Here is an 18,737-nt window from a genome sequence, read left to right as displayed (position 1 = left end):
TACACAACTTATACGTTTTAAAACATTTTCTCACCTATTACCTTAATTTCTACCTCTATTTTTTATTTGATTCTATCTCTTTTTAATATATTTATTTATTTATTTATATTTTTATATTTTGTTTTTCTTGTTTTTATATATATTCGAGTAATCAATTATTAAATAAACATCCAACACCACAAAACAACACATACTACAACATAAAAAAAAAATTCGGCTGCCGCTTCGTCGGCTGCTTTCGTCGTCGTCGTCCTTCGTGCCAGAAGTCCGTTGTCGTCGTCGTCCTCTTTGTCGCCCCTCCTCGTCTTCAGCATTCCATTCTCGACTCGACCCCCCATGCCCTGCGCCTTTTGCGTTGGTCGACGCGCTACGCTCTTGGGAGTGGTGCCTCCTCGGTGGCACCACTTTTGGATGGGACGGCTCGTGTCGTTGAGGTGGACGACCGTGAACCCGCGGTTCAATCTCATGAACCGGCGAGCACCGTCGTCCTCAAAAACGCCCCGCCAGGTGCGTATACGCCACCTGCCCAGCCCGTCGTTGTCCCCGGAATATGAGGCGCAGCGTTGCCGATGGGCGGCCCGTAAGCGGCGAGCCGCTTGGCTGTACTGTCACTGGGCGCTTTGCGGCTCCGACTTCGGCGACGGCCGGGTCCCGCACGGCATTACTGTACTCATTTGTCCAGGCCGCCGCCGGCAGGGCACTGTGCCACACGGTGTGCCACAGATGGGCCGCTAGCGGATGTGCCACCTCCACATGCTACGTGGTCGCGCGTTGCTAGCACTTACTCCCTGCGTTTCGGCTGCTGGGGTACGGCGCTGACGTGCGGACAGTACCGCCTTGCGGGCGTTTTCGTCGTCCGTGGGCCTCGATCACTGTCTGCGGTCCCCGGTGTGGACTGCGTACGCGATCGTTGCTGTGCTGGGCGTCGGCGGCGGGCCGTGGTACGGCCGTGGTCGGCGTCGGGTGTTCGTTTCGTGCACGATATTCGTCCGTGCGCGCCTGGCCTTACTACTCGCGCGGCTGTCTTCCAACTCATCGTCCAGTCCTCCGTCGTCGTTGCTATGGCAGGTTGCCTCGTCGCCTCCACGACTGTCGCCTGCCTCACTGTCCATGTTGACTGCTTTTACTTCAAAAAGATCTAGCCACTTATCTTCTCCTGTGCTACATACATGCAGTTAATTGCAATCTATAGTACCTTGGTTACACGGCACCTTCATCAACACATCGTGCTTTACGATTCCTGGTCACGGCCACCAATTGTTAATACGGTATTCGTTTTACCCGTGGTCGGGATCCTGATAGGGTTACATGCCGTAGTCGGTACTCGTAGATATCGCTGTAACCATCAATATCAATAAAATCAACAATTGGACTGTACGTATCTTCATCACCAAACATCCTTACTACTCCAGAAACACTATACATATAACTATCGTTTCGCTCCGGTACAGGAGCGACGTTATACAGTGTTACCGCGACATAGACACAGACTAACTTACATCATTCGGGCAGATAGTCTAAACGTTAGCAACCCAGTAATACAGATCACGTGAGATGTCTCGTGAACTCGAGATCGAACTCAGCCGGCTCCGCTCTTCGTGGCTCCCGACTCTTCTCGTATACCTCTGATCGGGTCGTTTGTGCTAACCTCATGTTCGCATTGGTCACGGTGGTCCTTCGCTCTGACCCCTCGGGCGGGTGACCAGTGCCAGCCCTCTCTTTGTCTCTTGTCCCCCAGCTCCATTCAACGCTCGTCAATGAACCTGCGTTCCCGCCCGTAGACGACCAAAGGTCTTCCTGTCTCTCATGCTACCACTACACTGCTTCTTTTCCGCGTCCTTGTTCTAATAATACTTCATTCCTTCTAACTTTCCATGATCTTTATATCATTATACATTACTCCCCCCCCCACAAAATAAGGTTTGGGAGCCGTAGCCATGCGGGCAAGCAACTTACCGTCAGCGTGTAATGATGCCGTCGACTAAAATGCCCGTATTATGTTTGTTTTGTACATTTATACTTTTACTTTGAATTTATATATTATTTTTTATTCTCTATTTCTCTTTTCCGTACCCAACTCCAGCGTTACCCACAACTTATACGTTTTAAAACATCTTTTCCTCCACCTATTTACCCTTAATAGCAATAACTACGAACCTTCTCTACTCTATTTTTTATTTCGTTCTACTCTCTTTTTAATATCTAACCTATACTTTATTTATTCTATTTATATTTTTAGTTATTTTTGTTTTTCTTGTTTTTACCTATATATTCGAGTCAATCAATTATTAAATAAACCATCCAACAACACATACTACAAAAAAAAAAATTCCGGCTGCCGCCTTCGTCGCTGTCGTCGTGTCGTCCTCATCGTCGCCAGAAGTCGTTGTCGTCGTCGTCCTCTTCGTCGCCCTCCTCCTCGTCTTCCAGCATCTGTTCCTCCTCGATGACCCTCTCAGAGTGGGACCACTTTTGATGGAGCGGCCATGTTGGTCGTTGCAGGTGCGCACGGGACCGTGAACCCCGGGCTTCAATCTCCGTGAACCGGAGCACGTCTTCGTCCAAACAACGCCCGCAGGTGTATACGCACCTGCCCCAGCCGCTTCCCCGAATATGAGGCGAGGCCGTCTGCGACTGGCGTCCCGTCACGCCGGCGAAGCGCTGGGTGGTTACTGTACACTGGGTTCTGCACTGCGCTTGCCGTGCTCGACCGTTCGGCGACGCGGCGGTTTCACGGTCCCGCACGGCATTTACCTGTACGTTATTGTCACAGCGCCGCCGGCAGGGGCACTGTGACAGCGGGTGCACAGTGGCCCGGTATACGCGCATGCGCCTCCAACTGTACGTGTCGGTGCTAAGGCACTTATTCCCTTGGCGTGGCTGGCTGGACTACGGCCTGTTACAGGGCGAGGGTGCGGACAGTACCTCTTGCGGCGGCGCTTTCGTCAGGTCCGTTGGCCTCTTTCGTCTGCCGTCCGGTGTGGACTCGAGCCGGTCGTCGTCCTGTGCATAAAGGTGCACCTTTATAATGTGACAGACCCTTTAGAATACTTTGAGCTCTATTTTGATGAGGGTCTGATAGACATGATTGTGGATGAAACTAATAGATTTGCTCAACAGTATATTCAAGGTGCAACCCTGAAACCGAAATCCCGTGCAAGAAAGTGGACCCCAACTAACAGCAATGAGATCAGGGTGTTTCTTGCTTTGTTGATACTCCAAGGTATAGTTCACAAACCTGTTGCTGAATGGTACTGGTCAACGAAGGACACACTTTCGACACCCTATTTTGCTTCAGTGATGTCTGTCAACAGATTCAAACTCCTCATGCAATTTCTCCATTTTGTGGACAATACAACGTTTGATGCGGACAATGATCCCAGCCCTAAACTCTTCAAACTGCAACCTGTGCTTGACTATATAGCTGAGAAATTTGTGTCAGTCTACACCCCAGAGAGAGAGATTTCAATAGATGAATCATTGATGCTGTGGAAAGGCCGTCTTGGGTGGAAACAGTACATTCCAATCAAGAGAGATCGTTTCGGGATAAAATCATTTGAACTCTGTGAGTCTTCTAGTGGATATATATGGAAGTTCATTGTATACACTGGGAAAGAGGCTAATCTAAAGAGAGATGGAAAACTTCTATCGACCAGTGTAGTTCTTGATCTAGCTGAAGACCTTTTAGACAAAGGCTATAAGATTTATATGGATAATTTCTACTCAAGTCCAGAACTTGCCCAGATTCTTGTAGACAGAAACACTGATGCTGTTGGAACCCTTCGACTCAACAGAAAAGGTAATGGCACTTCATGTTTCACATTTCATCTTTATTTTTCTGGTGATTTATTGTAAAAAAATAAAGAAATACGGTAGTATACTTACTGAATCCTCCTCTGCTTTATATCTTTTCAGGTGTACCAAAAGATGTGAAAGATAAAAAGCTGAAGGCAGGCGAGGTGATCGCCCGCCAGTGTGGCAGGTTGACGGTGATGAAATGGAAAGACAAAAAGGATGTTTCCCTACTCAGCACTGCTCATGATACTAGCATGGCTAATGTGACTACCCACAAAGGAGAGAGGAGTAAACCCAAAATAGTTCTTGAATACAATAATTCAATGGGAGGAGTTGACCTTAGTGACCAACTTTTGTACAGTTACCCCCTAACCTGGAAGCGCCAAAAAAAATGGTATAAGAAAATGTTTCGTCATGTTATGAATATGTGTGTTATAAATGCATACTGTCTCTACAAGAAAAACCCAGCAAATGCCAACACCGACCAGCTGGACTTTCGCTTGCAACTGGTTGACAGACTGATGGAAGAGTATAGAGATGGTGATGAACAGCCAAAGAAAGGACGTCGATCGACAGATGGTGTTGCGGAACGTCTGAAGGGGCGCCACTTTCCCTCAGTTATCCCCCCGACAGAGAAAAAAACCAACCCAACTAAGAGGTGTAAAGTATGCTGCTCTCACAGTGATGTTGCTACGGGTGTTTAGCAGAGAATTGTCCCAGGATGCTTATATACGACTAATGAGCTAGTAGAATGTATCTTTGGGTGTATTCTCGGTATTGAGGCACAAGTAAATAACCGTGGGTGCTAATGAACGGGTACCCACATGTCTTCAATTTCAGACACAGGTGTATTCGTTTGACCAATATACGTAAATACGCGTAGTGCCGTCTGCTTTCCATGTTTAGTCTGTGGCCGTGGTTAGTCCGTGATCCTCCCATAGCGTTGGCCCCCAACACAGCCTACTTCATTAATTGAATTCAATGACCACATTGTTCGGCCAGCTGGTTGATCGGATGGTGTGGGCCAGTGCAGGTCACCGTTACGCAGCAAGTGAAGCTGTTGTTGACGATGGCATGGTGTTCACTATCAAACAAGCAAATGGAATTGTCAAGACCATCACCATGAGAAAGCAGAAACCAGCCCCTGACAGAGTGAAGCACTATGGACACACTGTACTGGAACTGGGTAGCTTCACACGCTGTTTAGCGCACTGCGCCAAGTCCTTCTGTTGCATTTTCGCAATGCATGTGCACTCACTCAATGAAGCGCTGCAGTCTGAAACGTGCGACCTTGTTAAGGCATCAAACCACAGCAGCACTGTTACTGCCACTCTACGGGACAAGAGAAACAACTCAACCTTTGACGATATCTGGAGTGATGCCTGTGAAGTTGCAGCTTCACATGACGTATCAATCACTGCTCCTCGCACTGCCAAGTGCCAGGCACAGAGACAGAACACGCCCGCAGCAACAGCCAAGGATCACTGGAGACTGAACGCCTACATACCATTCCTGGACCACCTTGTCACCGAGCTCACAGACCGTCTGTGCAAGCCATTACCGCGGCTTCAGGCGCAATATCTCTTGACAGGCTTCATGGAAAATATGACACCTGACATGTGGTTGGTAATCAAGCAAGAGTCTGAGCGCCTATTGCTCACTCCGAACAACATTGATGCTGAGCTGGACCTCTGGAAACAACACATCCAAGCGTCACTAGTGAAATCAGTGAAAGCTACTGAAATGTTGTTTCCGAACATCCATGTCATCTTGGTAGTACTATTGACGATGCCCGTATCCACTGCGAGTGCAGAGAGGTCGTTCAGCGCTCTGAAATGGCTGAAAACGTATATCCGAGGCACAATGAGTGACGCCCGCCTGACTGGACTGGCACTTCTACACGAGCACAAACACACATCTCAGTGAGCACGACGTCTGTAATAAAGCGATTTGATGCAACAGGACATCGACGCATTAGTTTGCTGTTTGGCAGAGTATAACAGTTTACTGGTATGGTCAGCTGATACACTGTGATACGGCAGTTGTGCAAAGCCAACCCTTGTTAACCGTCGGCTGGTTGTTGAGCCTTCCGGCTAAATACGGGTATTCTGCCTGTATAACTGTTTACACGCCTGGTTAACTAACTCCCGATATATAATATAACGCAAGCCCTGAGCCGCAGGTCAGCGTGCCCCGTGTTGTCCGTCGTCTGGCACTGTTGGCTGACCCCTGCCGCCGCACAAGGAGCCGTAACGAGCTGGGAGGTTCACCGTCGAGCGTGTAGCGTCGTGGCGCTCGGGCAATAGTGGAGTCCGGGTGGCAACGATACGGACGGTAGCTACCCATCCGGACATACGACTTAGGAGTATAACTTATACTTAACGTTACCACTATTCACCACGTTTTATTGAGTGGCAATCCTAGTACACTGTTAGGTGGCATCACCTATTGAGTGCTATTGATTCAAACCTTATCGATCAGCAAGGAATCAATCATGCAGCAGATCAGCAGGATGCCGCATACGACGCAATTAACAAATCTTTCGTATTGGGGATTGATGAAAAAAACTGTGTAGGAATTTTTCTTAAATTCTTAAATGAGCGATAGCATTCTAGTTAGTGTGCTTCAGTAATGCCATGTCCTGTAAGTGGTGTAGTGCACTCTAGACAAAGGACCAGGTGTATTTATTAACACACTAACCCCTCGATGCAATTGTCGCATAAGTGCACACTACTCTGGGGACTAATGATGTATAGCAGTTATATTTATTGCAGGTGTGGGTACTAAATCTGGTGGCTGCTCATTTAGAATAAATATCAACTTGCAAAGGCTATCCTGGAAAGATTATTGCACAATGCAGGAGAAACCGGGCCAAGAGAACTGCATGGGGGGGGGTTCTGAAGCAATTGAAATCTGATCGGGGGAGGGGTGGTGTGGCCAAGTATTGATATCCCTTGGAGGTTAGGTTAAAAGATATCAAAATAGGATGGAGGGGTCCAAATTTTCTGTGGTCCTCCTCCCACACACAAACTCACTTTTAAATGAAACAGCCTTAATGAAATGTTAGAACTAAGTTGAGCTAAGCTTCTGAACCCCACCATGTGTCTATAAACAGGATCATAGATTTCTGATGCCCCATGCACCAATTTTGATTAACCCTTTTTTTTAGTTGGCAACCTCCCCACTCCACCCCAACAGATGTAAATGGGGCTTTCACAATTGAGTAACAAATTTCAATATACTTTTCAGACCAATTATGGACAGGTTTGTCACAAGAACTGCAAGACTAACTGGGGCAGTTTCCACTGATTGTCCATCTGCATCAGTTTCTACAGTTTCCACTGTTCCCTCAACCGTTACCTCAGGCTGATCAGTGTCTACAATTACATCCTCACAGTCTGATTCAGTCGCTGAGGTTACCACACCTGTGGTTTCCACATCCTCCGAGCTCATACCAGATCCAAATCAAAGACACACGCCATGCACACAACAGAATGAATATGGACTATCACTAAGGTTTTGCTAAAAGTAAAATGTGCATGACGTGCTAAATTACTCTACTTCTTAATACAAACTGTGCAAATAAATACTATGAGTATGCTTAAATTGTCTACGTTACGAATCTCCTGAGTGTTATAGTTGTAACCTTAATTTTGTAATTTTTTTTACATCAAACGTTAGTACTAACGTTATAAATATATCCTCAAACTCTCACCTGATAATAATGTTATTACGTTGATTAAATTTTCAAAAATTTAGATGATTTGAATTACTGCCATCAACACTATTTATAGTCTAGAACACGATTTACTGGTGTCTCTCGGTTGCTGTGGTCGGTGTCATCGTGATTTGTGTATGGTGCACAAAGTAGTGCCCAAACAGTTTCTGTTTTGATTTCTGTTAGCTACATAGAATATATAATATAGGAAAATAAATAATATATGTTCATGTGTATTATGTTTGAAAAAATTATAAATAAAACTGCGAAATGCTATTTGTGGTTTTTTTATTTATGCCAACAAAAATGTTTGCAAAATCCCCCTTCACGCTATATCAACTAAACAATAAACAATGGTGGGCAGACCAGTTCAATTCAGTGCATCGGAAAGAAAACGAAGGAGAAAAAAGCAGAAAGAAGATTATATTAGAAACTCCTGCTTAATTTTACAAGGCATTTCCATGGCTGCCACAATAATTTTGCCAATGCCTCGTTTACCACATACAGGCTTTCATTTTTAAGGGGCGCGATCGCGCCTGCGCTCCACCGCGCACCCGAAATTGTGCCCTGGTGCGTGCATCATCGCGCCTCATAAAAGTGGTTGAAATCGCGCACCAAAAGTCTGTGTATTATGTTGAAATAGCGCTCCATAGCGTTGTCAATGTTGCAATGGATCGCGAGCCCTGATTGGAGTATCTAGCCCAACTCTAGTTTCAGTAGCCAATGAGAATGCGGCTTTCATACACCCTTCGTCGTATCTTAAAACAATGGTGGACCCGGCAGCAAGCAAGCTGTCAACTTCAAAAACTGTGAAAGAAAAAACCTTTAAAAGTTGGCCCATCGGCGAGTCTTTTAGATAAGATACGTTTGAAAAGAATGGCACATTGTATGTCAAGACCACGTGGTGTAAGACTTGTGCATTATGACGGCTCCTGGCTGACTTTACAGTAATTTGGTTTGTTAAGGTTAGGATGGTTTACCGTTAATACTTCAATTTATTAAAAGTAATTTCTTCATTTTTCGTTTTCAAATTCAGAGAGACTGTTCATGTCATGTCAGAATAAATAAAACAAGTTTATTTTTACATCCGATCAACTCTTTTATTAATCTGTGTGCTAGTGTTAGGTTGTTGGATGAAAAGAATGTAATCATGACGAAGCCATTGAATGAAGCCCTCAAGGAGCTTTCCATCATCCCTTTTAAAGGTGTGATTTTTAGTGGAGCTATCCATCATGCCTCTTAAGGCAGAGGTCGAAATTAGCGGTATCCCAATATCCGCAAGATAGTAGATTCTTGTGTTGGATACCAGATTTCAATGCTTGGTATCCCGCCGGAATAGTAAAAAAAATCGTCAAAATCGGGATAGTGGTTGTTGAGTTATCAACTTTATACGGCAGCGCATCTGAGCGAGTGCGCACGTAGAGCGAGTGCGCGCGATCTGAACGGGCTCATGCACCCTTACTATGCCACACTAGCGTTATACAGCAGGCATAGCATATTTGCAAGCGCAAGCGTAAGCGTGGCCGATGTTGATCATAAATGTGATGTGTATACATTGTATCAAGCGAACCAAACAATGCGTCTAGTCTAGACAATACGTCTGCAGTGTACTTGTCTGTGCATATCTGTGACTCTGTTTTTATATAATAATTACATTACATATTAATAATTTTCAAGTGCTATTATTGCATATTTTAAGATTTTGGATACCAACATTGTTGAAGTTACTATCCCAAAAATGGGATACCAGATCTTTGGGGGATACCAGATTTCAATACCTGGTATTCCAAATGGATACCATAATAAAAATCTAATTTCGACCCCTGTAACTGTAAGGGTGTGATTTTTTAGTGGAGCTCTCCATCATGCCTCTTAAGGGTGTGATTATGGAGTGTGAAAAGACCCCCTATGGTGTCCTAGGGGAGTCATTAGTAGTCTTCCTGTACTTTTCAAATCTGAAAGCCTGCGCATATGTTCGCTATATCGGCTAGCTGCGTCTGGGCACCACGCAAGAGTTTTGAATTAATGGCAGTTGTGTTTGTGTCGAGCGTTTGGTTACATCGAATGCACCGGTAAATTAGGGAGTATAAAGAAGGTATATAAGCATGAAAAGTAAACAGAAACACAAATTGTATTTTCATACATTTTATTTTGTACAAATAACACAAAAATATACTACTTGCGCGTAACTGACGGCATTATAAGTTCGAACATAGTATAGATAGTACATAGTGCACAAAGGTGTCAGTGTGCTTGTCACCACAGTGCACAATCTAGTTTGAGACCCCAGCTCTCATTTTCGCAAATGTGGCTAAACTAATCCGAGTGTGCCAAACTAGGATTGGGCCCACATGCGCTCACCTTTCTGTTGCTAGCTTAGTGGCTACACATCTTCGGCTGTTGGTAGAGCAAGTTTCATGCTGTGTGCTGGTATGTCCCGATGTTAAGCTAGAGGTAGTGGCTCCTGAATCGAGTCTCGTTATGCGGCCTTTCTCGCTGACTGACAGACCATTTTTGTCTTGAACTTCATAAAGCTGCTTTCACCAAAGAACAATCAATGATAGTAAAACATCGTATGAATGTTAAGTTCCCTTCTCGTTTCCAGACACGTCACTTACTCCGGGATTAACTACACTGGCAACTACAGCTTACTTGTTCATTTTGTTAACCACTAACCTAAACTAAAACAGTAAAAGCAACACTTGACGGCGCATTAACGTAACAGAGTAAACAGTAACTAGTACGATCGATCGATCAGCAGCACCATAGATATAGAATAAGATAGATAATCTTTATTCTATATCTGACACCGCTCGCACACTATCTAAATGCACTACCGCGTTCTTACCCTGTTAGGTAGCAGATGTAGCGTCATCGGCCGACCATCGGAGGGCCTGCAGACCCGTGCACTAAGCTGTACTAGCGACGTTTCTATCGTGATTCACTTATTTAGGCTGGTAGTTGGTTGTCAATGACAGCCATGGAGATGGGTGGATGGTTTACTGGTAATCATAAAACGAATTCTCTTCAACGTATAGCCCCCATTCGACATTAGCACGCGGCCACTGCTTTTTTAGGCCACAAATGTGTGTCGCAGTTAATATCATTCGCGATATTTTTTTAAACGCGGACGAACATTTGTCACTACATTCTCAATGAGTGCACAGCTGAAGTCATGGTACCAGCTTTATATTGCCACGTCGGCCGAAAACGACCGAAATACTATTTTTCAGCTCCTTGAAAGTCAATTCTTAAGTAAAGGATCCTATGGAGAATATTAATTCAGTGGTCTGTTATCATCTATGGTAGATACAATAATGTAATCAACAAGCGTAGGCGTTACAACGCGACTATTCGTTTCTTTGGAGGAGCTCCTGAGTGATTCACTCAATAAACCGCCGCACTAACTCACACAATACTCTGTATTAAACTAATTATAATATAACTGTTACAAAATTTCGAAAATGCTCGAATAATCGCCGCTCGTCGCTTCCAAATTTTATAACAGGTTATATTAGCTTAATACAGAGTATTGTTGATACATTAGTAAGTCCCAGGTAGCGGAGGGAAAAGCGTTCCGTGTTTGAATAAACCCCAGTTTAGAAGTTCTAGCCACGAAAAACGCACATAAAACCGCCTGAGTGAAATCACTCAGGGGCTCCTCCAAAAGAAAATAATAGGCTCGCGTTGTAACCCTACTCTTGTTGGGTTACTTTATTGTATTATATCTATGGTAGCACGATTATGTAATATGTGTCACGATCATGATCAAGTATCACGATCATGACTACAGAACTAGTAGTAGTACTACTATACTAGTACTAGTAACATCGCCATTATAGTCGAATGAACACCAAACTTAGGCACGAGGGTCGTTGTCGTATAATGGCGTATTAATACTATTATAAATATGTACCGAGGTAACGATTTTATATGGTTAGCCTTAGGGTTAGGGTGTTAGGGTTAGAGGTAGCACGAGCATACTCGAGCCGACACCTCAGGACTATATACACAACGACCCCTTCAGCCAAACTTATCCACAACACACTAGTGACTAGTGACTACACGTCAAGTTTATTGCTCGACCCGACACGAACGAGAAAGTGACAACATACGCGCACGCGTAGTACACGTCGAGGGCGCAAATCCACTTTAGGCACCTTATGTATCTCCGAACGTACTGAAAGATTTCTGTGTATCATCAATCTGATTGCAACAGAATTCCGTATATCAATTGGAATGATCGCAAAAACCCTAACCCTAACCCATAAGTTCATAAAGTATAACCTTACTCCTTAGCGCTAGGGTATCGACGAAGTGTGTTATGGGTTAGGTTAGGGTATATTTTAGGTCAAGGGGTTATGGGTTGGCTTTAGGGTTAGGGTTAGGGTTAAGGTTTTATTGCATGCATTCCTTGATATACGGAAAATTCCTGTGGCATCAGTTGATGATACACAGAATCTGTGCATCACTTCGTGATACCTAAGGCTAAGGTGCCTAAAGTGGATTTGCACCCACGTCGAGACCAAATAGTAAGATACGGTATATATTAGTAGGCCTATTGTCTACGCACGTGACATACTTCCTGTGGCTGTAGACTGTAGTGACTCTAGTGACTCACAAGCGATGACTAAAAACGTTGCAAAAATAAATAGCCTTTTATCGTATTGTATTTTAATTCATAACTGCAGTGTATCGGCAACAATAGTCTTTCTACAGCGTAACCTCAGAACGTAGATGAAACTTTAACTTACAACGCGTTCACAGAACCACGCAAAACCGCAAAACGACCTCCCGCCAAGTGACGTACTAGACTGGGGTCCGCACTCGACAGTTCCACACGCGTTGCGTGTAACGCGAGTGGAACCTCTGGTGGAACTGTCGATGCGCAGACCAGTCTAGTCACGTACCGGATGTGACACATAGCGCGCACTGCCATCTATCGGTTGCTTCGTTCGTAAATTTGATCTTGATTCATGACAAAAGTTAATCGCAGCTTAGCAACTAGCCTAGTGACACAATTGTACTTCATTTCAGCATAGATTTCAGGTAACCCAACCAGGCTGTGTGAGAAAATGTCTCCCATCACATGTTACTACTAGTACTACTAGTAGTAGTAGTAGTAGTACTGCTAGTACTGCTAGTACTACTACTAGTAATAGTATAGCTCTAGTATAGCTCTAGTATAGTATAGCTCTAGTAGTAGTAGTAGTATAGCTCCAGGAAACGGTATTGCTAGGGTTAGAATACTGTGGTGTATTGACGTTAGTCACACAGCCTGGTCGGGTTAGTAGTAGTATAGCTCTCCCGCGGATCGCTGCGATCGATCGATTCCTGCGGCAGCGATCCGCGGGCTATAGTACTAGAGCTACTACTAGTACTACTAGTAGTGAGCGTAGTGCTGAGAGGGTCTATGTCCCGGGGTACTGCCGGAACGTTAGCCCTGGTACTGTCCGCTATACCGGAACGTACTCGGTACTATCTTAATATGCCGAACCGTACCTCGTTACTCCACTAACGAGTCTAGGAGTCGCCTACGCCTACTCCCTAACCGCAACCCAAAACCCTAACCCTAATCTTAACCTAACCTAATCCTAACCCTAACCATATCAAATAGTGACCAGCGGTACGTTCCGGTATACCGGACCGTACACAGGGTACGTTCCGGCAGTACCCTGGGGGACATAGACCCTATGAGCAGTAGGCCTACTAGTACTAGTACTGCTGAGAGGGTCTATGTCATAATGTCCCCCGGGGTACTGCCAGAACGTACCCTGGGTACGGTCCGGTATACCAGAACGTACCCTGGTACTATACAATATGCCGGACTGTACCTTCGCACTCTCCACTAACGAGTCTAGGGAGTCGCCTACGCGCTACTCCCACTAAGAGTTAGGGAGTCGCCTACGACCTACTCCACTAACGAGTCTAGGGAGTCGCCTACGCCTACTCCCTAAACCCTAACTCTAACCCTAACCTAACCCATAACCCTAACCCTAACACCTAACCCTAACCCTAATCCTACACCATAACCATATCAAATAGTGACCAGGGTACGTTCCGGCAGTACCCTGGGGGACATAGACCCAATGAGCCCTAGTACTAGTACTACTACTACTACTACTAGTACTAGTAGTAGTACTAGTAGTAACTAGTGCTCGTAGGGTCTATGTCCCCCAGGGTACTGCCGGAACGTACCTGGGTACGGTCCGGTATACCGGATTTACCCTGGTCATTATTTGATATGGTTAGCGTTAGGATTAGGGTTAGGGAGTAGGCGTAGGTGACTCCCTAGACTCGTTAGTGGAGTAGGCGAGTACGGTCCGGCATATTGGAATAGTACCAGGGGACGCTCGGCAGTACCCGGGGACATTAGACCCTCTCAGCCATAACTAGTAGTACTAGTACTACTGCTGCTGAGAGGGTCTATGTCCCCCATGCCAGGGTACTGCCGGAACGTACCCTGCCGGTCCGGTATATCGGAACGTACCCTGGGTTACTGTTAATATGCCCGGAACTGTACCCTGGGTACGAGTCGGTATACCGGAACGTACCCTGGTACTATCTAATATGCCGGACCGTACCTCGCCTACTCCACTAACGAGTCTAGGGAGTTGCCTACGCCTACTCCCTAACCCTAACCCTAACCATATCAAATAGTTACCAGGGTACGTTCCGGCAGTGCCCTGAGACATAGACCCTATGAGCACAACGACTAGTACTAGCACTAGGGGCCTAGCAGTAGCATTGCAGGGGTGAATGATCTGAATGAGCTACGCAGCCATGGCATTAGCTCTACTCTAGAACTATAGCCCTTCGCTCTGCCACAGGCACAGTGCTATAGCACAAACTATGTTAAAACTGGGCAATGGAACTGCTCCCACTGCTCCCACAAAAAACGGCTCACAGAACGCAAAATGCCTTTTAACGCTTATTTATCTACATCGAGTGATCAACCTCTTACCTATCTTTTTGAACACTTTTCACAACTTTACACCATGCATCCCTATGATCTAATTATATCTATTCATTTATTCCTCAAACTCTAACTCAAAGGCTTAGCACTACTTCAAGTGCTTGCAAGTTCCGTTCCGTTATCCGAAATGTAGCCAAAAACATGGGAGCAGGCCATTACTCATGGATGGGGGTGAACTGGCACTTTTATTTTTAATCATAATTAACATGTTGATGGCAACCTTGTAATCAGCGCCAGTGCTATACCCACACACCTATGAGTAATGGGCTACCCTCGTTTTTTCTGTGATCCGTTCCTCGTGGGAGCAGAGGGAGCAGTAGTCGAGTTTCCTTAGCCCAATGCCCAGACCGACAATTTTTTGTCCACCCAAACCCACACCTTTGGCCAAAAACCACACCAAATCCACCAAAAATCGTCGGTGTGGTCATTGGTCAGAGGAAACTCGGACTAAGGGAGCAGTATGGTTGCCCAGTTTCAACATAGTTTGCGCTATAGCCCTGTGGCAGACGAAGGGCTATTGTTCTAGAGCTACACGGCCATAGTACATAGTCCTGGGTTTACACTACCGACTTTATGTTGTCAAATTGGCGAGTTGGACCAATTCGGCAACACTGAGTTGGCAAAAATAGAACATGTAATAGAGTCTCCCAACTAGTTGCTCTTGACCCATTGCTCGCGCGACTTATGCGTTTACACTGCCGATTGTCGGTTGTAAGTTGGGAAGTTGGTCCAATTCGCCAATTAGTTTGCATAAAGTCGGTAGTGTAAGCTCAGCTTAACAGTAACACAGCTAAGAGGGCGTCAGGTGCTGCAGGCACTCGTCGACTCGTATACCAATATTGGTGATGCACTGATACAGAAAAGATCATTCATATATGGTCTAAGTCTATACAGTGTGACATGAATCCTCACACTCATAGCCACAAGTACTGCCTGCACACATTATGATGACATAGCCTTTTGCATCAGAAATGACAGAATATTATTAAATACAAGTATATCACCCCAATTTCTAAGGCATACATGCAGGCACTTGTGGCTAACAATTGCCATGGATTGGGTTAACATAGATCCATAATCCTTGCATTTGCGTTAAATCTTCGTAAAGTCTGGCAGTTTTAAGATTGTATGCGTTAATTCTTTATCATGACAAATTTAGCTTTTACCAGTCTCTCAGTTCCCACACCTTGCCATCATTTTTCTAAGTTTTCATGCATTACATGCAACACTTAAATGTTTACTTTTAGATTTGATAGGTCCCTGTGCATCTTGTGTGATGGGAGCCAGTATATCAGCTAATGCGAACACAACTGCTGGTGAATTGACATCATCGAAACAATGCAGACAGACATCTGATCCCAGTGTAAGTAACACATAGCTAAGTATTTCGCTGAAGAAATAGAATAATAGGTGACAGGAGGTATAATACTAACAGATTATAAGCCGGGTAAAACATCATCTAACAAAACAAGAGTAACTGTAGCAAGGAGGATAAATTCTCCTACCCTTCCTCCCTATTTATGTCCCTCGCTCACCCTCTTCTGGCCATGTGCACATAGACACGCAATCTCCTTCCTCCATTCCTTCTTCCCTTCCACCTCTATCTATTTCACTTAAAGGGAGAGTTTACTCTAGGTTCTAGGGTTATTTTCAGCTAATTTAGGTTATAATTACGCTACATAAAAAGTTTCATGGTTCAATCACCTTGCACCGGTAAATTAGGGAGTATAAAGAAGGTATATAAGCATGAAAAGTAAACAGAAACACAAATTGTATTTTCATACATTTTATTTTGTACAAATAACACAAAAATATACTACTTGCCGTACATACGCATTATAAGTTCGAACATAGTATAGATAGTACATATTGCACAGGTGTCAGTGTGCTTGTCACCACAGTGCACAATCCTAGTTTGAGACCCCAGCTCTCATTTTCGCAAATGTGCTAAACTAATCCAGTGTGCCAAACTAGGATTGGGCCCACATGCGCTCACCTTTCTGTTGCTAGCTTAGGTGGCTACCATCTTCGGCTGTTGGTAGAGCAAGTTTCATGCTGCTTCTGGTATGTCCCGATGTTAAGCTAGAGGTAGTGCTCCTGAATCGAGTCTCGTTATGCGGTCTTTCATCGCTGACTGACAGACCATTTTTGTCTTGAACTTCATACCTGCTTTACACAAAGAACAATCAATGATAGTAAAACATCGTATCAATGTTAAGTTCCCTTCTCGTTTCCAGACACGTCACTTACTCCGGGATTAACTACACTGCAACTACAGCTTACTTGTTCATTTTGTTAACCACTAACCTAAACTAAAACAGTAAAAGCAACACTTGAACGGCGCATTAACGTAACAGAGTAAACAGTAACTAGTACGATCATGATCAGCAGCACCATAGATATAGAATAAAGATAGATAATCTTTATTCTATATCTATGGTAGATACAATAATGTAACTCAACAAGCGTAGGGTTACAACGCGAGCCTATTCGTTTCTTTGGAGGAGCTCCTGAGTGATTCACTCAATAAACCCGCACTAACTCACACAATACTCTGTATTAAACTAATTATAATATAACCTGTTACAAAATTTCGAAAATGCTCGAAATATCGCCGCTCGTCGCTTCCAAATTTTATAACAGGTTATATTAGTTTAATACAGAGTATTGTGATACATAGTAAGTCCCAGGATAGCGGAGAAAGGTTCGTGTTTAGAATAAACCCCCAGTTTAGAAGTTCTAGCCACGAAAAACGCACCATAAAACCGCCCTGAGTGAATCACTCAGGGGCTCCTCCAAAAGAAAAGAATAGGCTCGCGTTGTAACCCTACTCTTGTTGGGTTACATTATTGTATCTATATCTATGGTAGCACGATTATGTAATATGTGTCACGATCATGATCAAGTATCACGATCATGACTACAGACTAGTAGTAGTACTACTATACTAGTACTAGTAACATGCGCCATTATAGTCGAATGAACACCAAACTTAGGCACGAGGGTCGTTGTCGTATAATGGCGTATTAATACTATTATAATATGTACCCAGGGGTCGAAATTAGCGGTATCCCGATATCCGCGGGATACCAGATTCTTGTGCGGGATACCAGATTTCAATGCCGTTGAATATCCCGCCGATTCAGTAAAAAAAAAATCGTCATAATCGGCAGGATTAGTGGTTGTTGATGTTATCCAACTTTATAGCGGGCAGGCGCATCTGAGCGAAGTGCGGAGAGCGCGAGCACGCGGCCAGCCTTAGTTACATAATTTACTATGTCACACTAGCGTTTTATAACAGAGGCAGGCATAAGCCATAGTCTTGGCAAGCGCAAGCGTGGCCCAGTGTTGATCATAATTTGCTGACATGTGTATACATTGTATCATGATTTGTATCCAAGCATGAGTACGGGACTACCTAGCAGAGCTGTTGCCGAAGGAGGTGTTAAATTCCAAAGCGGCTAAGCCGGCAGATCTTTCGCGGCAGCTTCCGCGGCAAGGCGCACGCACCGCCCACCCTGGGAACGTCCTTAGACAGTATGCAGCGCTTGGCAGCTATGGATCCGTGCCGCCGAATGGCATTATGGCCAAGCGCACGAATCCATAGCTGCAGCGCAACAGTCCGCATATTTTAGTGGGGGCACACAGACGGCAGACATTTTGGAAACGTGACACAGTGTTCACTTGGTTATAAGAAACTGCTAACCGGAGTAATCTGTTCGCTAACGCAGACTTGTGTACAGGCAGAAATCACAGAAAGAACTGCTCGAAATCTGACATGTCGCCTGCAACTTCCGCCCAGTAATGGAAACGGCTGTCAGAATCAGGAAACACCTACCGGCGCTCATCTTACGCGGCCGCCAACGCTGCAACGTTTTTGCAACGTTGCGCAATGGGCGAGGCTGCGTACGGGAGCTTTGGAAAAAGCAAGTGCGCCGCTCTGCCCCGCCGCCTATAGGCCCATAGGACTGGCACTTTCTCCCCACCTCCTCGGCTTAGCTTAGTCACTAAATGGCCCTAATCGGTCGTGGGAGCTGAGTCCTAGTCTATATAGTAGCTTTGCCACCTCGCACCTTCATTGAAAAGAGAGTAGGCCTATACATAGAAACATTAAGAATTTGTGTAGTAAATAGATTTCGTATTTAAGTTAGCTTATATTTTATTGAAACGCTTCAAGTGCCTGTGTCTAGTATAGCTAGGGGCTATTTTCAACCTAGCAAAGAGCGTTTCTTGCCTAGCTCGCCTAGT

General features: G+C 44.8%; 3 protein-coding genes across 11 annotated transcripts in view; 2 read left to right on the top strand and 1 right to left on the bottom strand.

Moving 5' to 3' along the window:
• Window positions 1–3,007: 3,007 nt before the first annotated feature.
• Window positions 3,008–4,473, top strand: LOC106816765 (piggyBac transposable element-derived protein 4-like; the record flags this gene model as incomplete). Its single annotated transcript, XM_014821393.1, is given in 1 exon segment — window positions 3,008–4,473. A coding segment is annotated over 1 exon segment (848 nt), but the record flags the coding sequence as incomplete, so codon positions are not given.
• Window positions 4,474–9,973: 5,500 nt separating this feature from the next.
• The window catches only part of LOC106816763, a 27,093-nt gene continuing 18,329 nt past the window's right edge, over window positions 9,974–18,737 (bottom strand). For 2 of the 6 annotated variants that reach the window (XM_014821388.1, XM_014821389.1), the window contains exons 4-5: window positions 12,086–12,143; window positions 9,978–10,044 (exon numbers count right to left, since the gene is read on the bottom strand). In XM_014821388.1, coding sequence (XP_014676874.1) covers window positions 9,993–10,044; window positions 12,086–12,143 — 110 coding nt within the window. In that variant the 3' untranslated portion in view covers window positions 9,978–9,992. Of the gene's footprint in view, window positions 10,045–12,085; window positions 12,144–16,244; window positions 16,659–18,737 lie in introns of those variants that run through there. The other 4 variants (XR_001394932.1, XM_014821391.1, XM_014821392.1 and 1 more) reach the window with 3 other exon arrangements.
• LOC106816762 (cytochrome c-type heme lyase-like) overlaps window positions 12,152–18,737 on the top strand; it is a 14,795-nt gene continuing 8,209 nt past the window's right edge. Inside the window, exons 1-2 of one of the 4 annotated variants that reach the window (XM_014821387.1) lie at window positions 12,152–12,498; window positions 15,737–15,852. In XM_014821387.1, the coding sequence (XP_014676873.1) occupies window positions 15,766–15,852 (87 nt within the window). In that variant the 5' untranslated portion in view covers window positions 12,152–12,498; window positions 15,737–15,765. Of the gene's footprint in view, window positions 12,615–15,736; window positions 15,853–18,737 lie in introns of all 4 variants that reach the window. The other 3 variants (XM_014821386.1, XM_014821384.1, XM_014821385.1) reach the window with 3 other exon arrangements.

The sequence above is a fragment of the Priapulus caudatus genome, unplaced genomic scaffold, assembly GCF_000485595.1.
Source record: "Priapulus caudatus unplaced genomic scaffold, Priapulus_caudatus-5.0.1 Scaffold1480, whole genome shotgun sequence".
NCBI lineage: Eukaryota > Metazoa > Priapulida > Priapulimorpha > Priapulimorphida > Priapulidae > Priapulus > Priapulus caudatus.
This window is presented reverse-complemented; position numbering and strand designations above follow the sequence as displayed.